Consider the following 4,876-nt stretch of genomic DNA (forward strand, 5'->3'; position numbering starts at 1 on the left):
AACTTGGTAAAACCAATTATTAAAAAATTATTTGAAAATACGATTAATTTGTGTTTTTAAAAATTTTATTTTTTTATTTAAAATAATTATTTTTTATATTTTTAGATAATTTTAATTTATATTAAAAATAGCTTTTAAAAATTAAAAAATATATATTTTAATATATTTTTAAATAAAAAATACTTTAAATCACTTTACTTCCGTAATATCAAACAGCCCTATTGTATCCTACCATTCTCAGACCAAACCAATAAATCATAGGCTTTATTAAATACAGAAATCTGGAGAGTGTGCCCTGCCCGGCTGCGCTTTTCCTTTCTAACATCTCTCCCACTATTTTCACTGCGAATCATCATCACAAAGATACAGAGAAAGGAAATGGGAGAACCATCAGACCCACAACATCAGCAATCATTTTTCAAGAAACACTGGGAAGGGTTTACAGAATTTTGGGGAGATAGATTTTCGTTTCTTGAAAACTATGCAAGATTCCTCAGGCGTGCTAAACCAATCCCTTCTTGGTCTGATTCTGATGTTCAAGAATTCATTGCTTCAGATCCTATTCATGGCCCCTCTGTATTATTCCCTTCCCTTTCTTTTTAGTTCTTGCTTACTGCTGTAGATTTAGCTTAGATCAGATCATCATTTGGGTTTCCCTTCCCTTACTTGATTTCTTTTCTTTTCCTTTTTTGTCTAAATTTTTGATTTTTTTTCATCTGGGTTTTTCTTATCCTTGCATTTTATGCTTCATTTGAAGTAAAGATTTCATTTTTGCTGGATTTTACTGCTTATCTGCTGATGATGGATGTTGGGTTCATTTTGAAAATATTTTCTCTCATGTTTTTGTTTTTATTTTTATTTTTGATTTTGGGTTCCTTTTATTTTGTCTGTTTACAGTTGTACGAGTCCTTTTCCCTTTTTTTCTAATAAAAAAAAATGATTTAAGAGTTGTGTGTTTTATTTGAGAATAACCATTTGGACATATCTTTAGCTCTGTTAGAATTTGACTCGAAATTTATCTTTTCATTGTGTTGGGTATTTTGTGAATCGTTCTTATTTATTCTTGATGGTGCTTAGTCACTTCGGTATAATTTCCTTATCGGCACTTAAATCACACTCTTCAATAATGTGTCTCTGTCTTCAGTTATTTCACAGTTAGATATGAAATTAGTAACGGTGAAATAATGTTCTGTCAGCTGTAAGCTGCTCAGGTGACCTGGCAAATGAAATCAACCAGTTTCCAAGAACAATTATGTTGAAGAGTCGTGTCCGAAGAGACAATTTCCTTTGTTGTGTTATTATCCTATAATATCAGCTTTAAATTGTTTATGATGCCTGCTGGATATCAAAACACCCACCTACAAAGATGATCATATTGTTTGACCTTTGATATCTGGGCACATGTCATGGGAAAATTCCTAGACACAATCTTTTCCTTATGCTAACATAATATTGAGGAATATTTTATTGAGTATGGTAAACATGCATCAAAGTGATGCGGCATTAACAAGAGGTAGTCACCCAGCAACAGGTGGATGCAATTGATGACTTGTGGTTAATTCAATGTTATTAACATAAAAAAGGTGCCATATTATGTGTGTTATTACCACCATAGCGCCATATTTGTGTGCTATTACCATCTCATTTTATGTGATGGTGAGTTTGTGCAAGTCTGCTTCTCAGGTTCAACCTGAAAGTGCTTACATTATTGGTCAGAACCATTTGTTAAAACATACCGCAAATTAACAGGCTTGATTTAGACTTACTATTGTTATTGTTGAGCATGCTGTCTGCAATATCTCTTCAGCCAATCGAGCATGTTTAGGCTTCCGATGAGCTTTCTTTTTCCCTCCTTGAGCATTTACAGAGTACCCACTCTAGTCATTGCATAAATGTTTAATGGGCCATTAATAGTAGTGTTGTCAAGTAATATAGTTAAAGGTGAATAAAGTCTTTAGGTTACCTGTAAGTTGATTAGATCACATCTATCACTGAACAAAACTTGAACCTCAAATGATATTATTAGTTGAGTATCCTGCAGCATCTGAAATATTACGAATAGTTTGCTGGTCTTCCCAAGTTTCAAATTTAACTTCTTGCTTAAAAGAATACAGTTATTTTGTTATCCTTTTATAGAAGCTGAGCTCTTAAGACGACAACTTGTACTTATTTGTGTCCAAAATGCCTCGTAACAGAATTTATTTGTGCTGATTAATTACTAGGGTGAGAATAGAGTTATATGTGTTTGGAGTGTTTTCTTTTAACTCCCTGTTTTGTTCTTAATTTTTGATGGCTATCAGTCAATGGACATTGAACAATGTTTTTGTTGTTTCCTTCGAACCTCTTGGGCCCTTACACCTGACTTCAATATGTGCATGAATTAAGTATGCTCTGGCTATATTTGACTGCTTTTTTTTTTTTTTTTTTTTATCACTTATCATATCATGGATTCCTTAAAATTCTTACATAAAATCTAAGGCATAATTTCTGCTAACCATTCTTGTTGTATGCAATATGCATACCTAATCTTTACTGACTCAATTTATGAGAAGTTACTGCCAAATCTTGCCCCCATGTTTGCATTATTTATGTATTGTTTCTTGGATGCCCATCAATTTCACTTTTACCAAGCATCTGATATAATTACTGCTGGGGATTTTGTTATCACTGTATTTTTTTCTTTCTGCGAAGTATTTGTTTGCAATCTCTTGACGGGGTTGAAAACGGCTGAAACTCTTCCTCTGATGAACCTTGGTGTGCAAATCAAATTTATTGGATCAGGGTTTTACTGATTTTTCATAAAATATAAAGTTTTCCTGCAGAAGAAGGCTGACACTACGATAACTATCATTCCATATGTTCTGATGGTTCCTGTTTTGTAGCATGTTTACTGCTTGATCTTTATTTATGGAAAAGCTTGAATAAAGTCGTCTTCTTTTTCAGCTGAGGACTGCTAGGGAAGCAGTAAACTTTGGACTTACAGGAAGTGTAATTGGAGCAGTATCAACAGCAGGTGTTGCCTGGAAATATTCAAGGAGCTTGCATGGTAGTCCACTGCCTCCTCACTCTATTTTTTATTGTAAATATAGTCTTGGAATTGAATGTGTCCAGTAACTTAAGGATGAAAGAGGATTCGAATTTTATTATTTCGATTGAGCCATATCACAATGATTTCTGTTTGCAGTTGCACATGTTAGTTTATCTTTTAGTGAAACCTGATTCCACTGTGGATTGCTATGTAACTTGCTAGAGATTTCTACTTTTGGGGATTGTGTTTCAGGCAAATCCAGTATGCTTAAAATATGCATAAATATGATTTATAGGGACATAGACATTATAGGACAGTGGAATCATATTCTCAGCCTTCTTGTCTTTTTTGTTCCTTTTTCTTTACATGTTAAGAGTTTTATTGGCATGACTGAGTGGGAAAATCATTATTATATAAGAATCTACTGGACCTTTTCTTTCTGCAAGCTTCTGTTAATGATTATGTATTTATGTGCTTGCAAATGAACTGAGTTTCTTTAGTTTCACAGTGAAAACAGGCCAATTATCATTAACAGAAGCTTGCAGAAAGAAAAGGTGTTCTATCATGTTTTCTTAGTTATGAAAAAATGTTTAGCTTCTTACCCTAATCATATTTAACAGGTGCTGGGCTGTCCTTTCTAGCTGGAGGTGTTTTTGGTTGGACATTTGGACATGAAATTGGAAACCACTGGCTACAACTCTACAGGTTGGATACCATGGCAGCACAGGTTAAGTTCATCGAGTGGTGGGAGAAAAAATGTGGAGAGTAGTCTTAAGTTGGACTATTGGTTGAACGTGGAGCTTCACCGAAGAGTCGTTCACCTTTTCAACAATAATATAAATGCTCCATTGCAGAAAATGTAATGGCAATTTGCATAACTTGTGTTTTATGCTAGAATCTTGAAAATATCATGGATTTACTATCATTGTGCCTTGCCTAGGATGCTAATTGATAAGAATGCAGTTTGTGTGCTGTTGATGATAATAATAAGTTACCTTGCGCTTTTTTGACTTGTGCATGTACTCTGGCTGCAGAATTTGTTATTCAACTGAAGTTCGTTTTACCTTGAATTACACTTCTGTTTAAACAATATCTACTGTGTTATGTAGTTTAATGCCCTTTTTTCCCCATCTGATTCAGTAAGGATCTGTCTTTAGTATGGCATGGTTTGGGATCATAATTGGATTCCTCATCTCTGCCAAGTTGCACTTAAGAGGTGGCAGCTCCATCTGTAATTTGACTTGGTCCAGTTGTATCACGCATGTTAATAACTAAAATTACGTGAGCAGCAGGTACTGTTGAAGCGAGTGTAACTGACCAAGCCAAGGGTATGGTTTGCTTCTCATTTATAGTAGTGAGATGTGTGTTTGATTGTTACCAACTTCTTGAGATTCTGTTTATGGAACATTCGAAATGGGAGTGTGTATCGTTGTTACATAAAGCTTTTATCTTTAAGGGGTTTCTCTTGTGCAGCTCAGCCTCAAGGCTCAAAAGTAGGCTCAAAAGCTTTCATCAATTTGAGATGCAGATGAAAGTAAGACGTTTCAGCAAAACTAGCATGCTGAGAAAAGACTCCATGGATTAAATAAACTGATTCACAATCACACATGGCCAACTTTAGTTTCTTAACTGAAAACGCAAGGAATTCACAATCACACATGACTATCGAGTAGCTTTGAAGATAGGGGGGGCAAAGCATGCATCCACAGCATCCTAAAGAAGAGATTATGTAAGCATTAATAAAGCCGTAATTCTAACCAGAAAATCGGGCACTCCTTTGTCAAATTAAAACGAAGGGGAAAAAACAAAAAGCAGCATTTGGAATAAAAATACCAGAAAGCAGGCTAC

The 4,876-nt window shown here is 34.6% G+C and overlaps 1 protein-coding gene across 1 annotated transcript; it reads left to right on the forward strand.

The window, feature by feature from the left end:
* The first annotated feature begins 238 nt into the window (after nucleotides 1-238).
* On the forward strand, nucleotides 239-4,040 carry LOC118034613 (succinate dehydrogenase subunit 6, mitochondrial). Its single transcript, XM_035039950.2, has 3 exons — nucleotides 239-576; nucleotides 2,944-3,046; nucleotides 3,649-4,040. Exons 1-3 carry the CDS (start codon nucleotides 379-381, stop codon nucleotides 3,795-3,797), a joined length of 450 nt encoding a protein of 149 aa, XP_034895841.1. The 5' UTR covers nucleotides 239-378; the 3' UTR covers nucleotides 3,798-4,040.
* The last annotated feature ends 836 nt before the right edge of the window (nucleotides 4,041-4,876 follow it).

The sequence above is a fragment of the Populus alba genome, chromosome 9 (genome assembly GCF_005239225.2).
Source record: "Populus alba chromosome 9, ASM523922v2, whole genome shotgun sequence".
NCBI lineage: Eukaryota > Viridiplantae > Streptophyta > Magnoliopsida > Malpighiales > Salicaceae > Populus > Populus alba.

Bases quoted from the DNA above. Each gene is read 5' to 3' on its own strand.
- LOC118034613 (XM_035039950.2), top strand. From the start codon at position 379: ATGGGAGAACCATCAGACCCACAACATCAGCAATCATTTTTCAAGAAA. The intron at 577-2,943 runs GTATTATTCCCT...CTTCTTTTTCAG, and splicing joins ATCCTATTCATGGCCCCTCT to CTGAGGACTGCTAGGGAAGC. The intron at 3,047-3,648 runs GTAGTCCACTGC...CATATTTAACAG, and splicing joins ATATTCAAGGAGCTTGCATG to GTGCTGGGCTGTCCTTTCTA.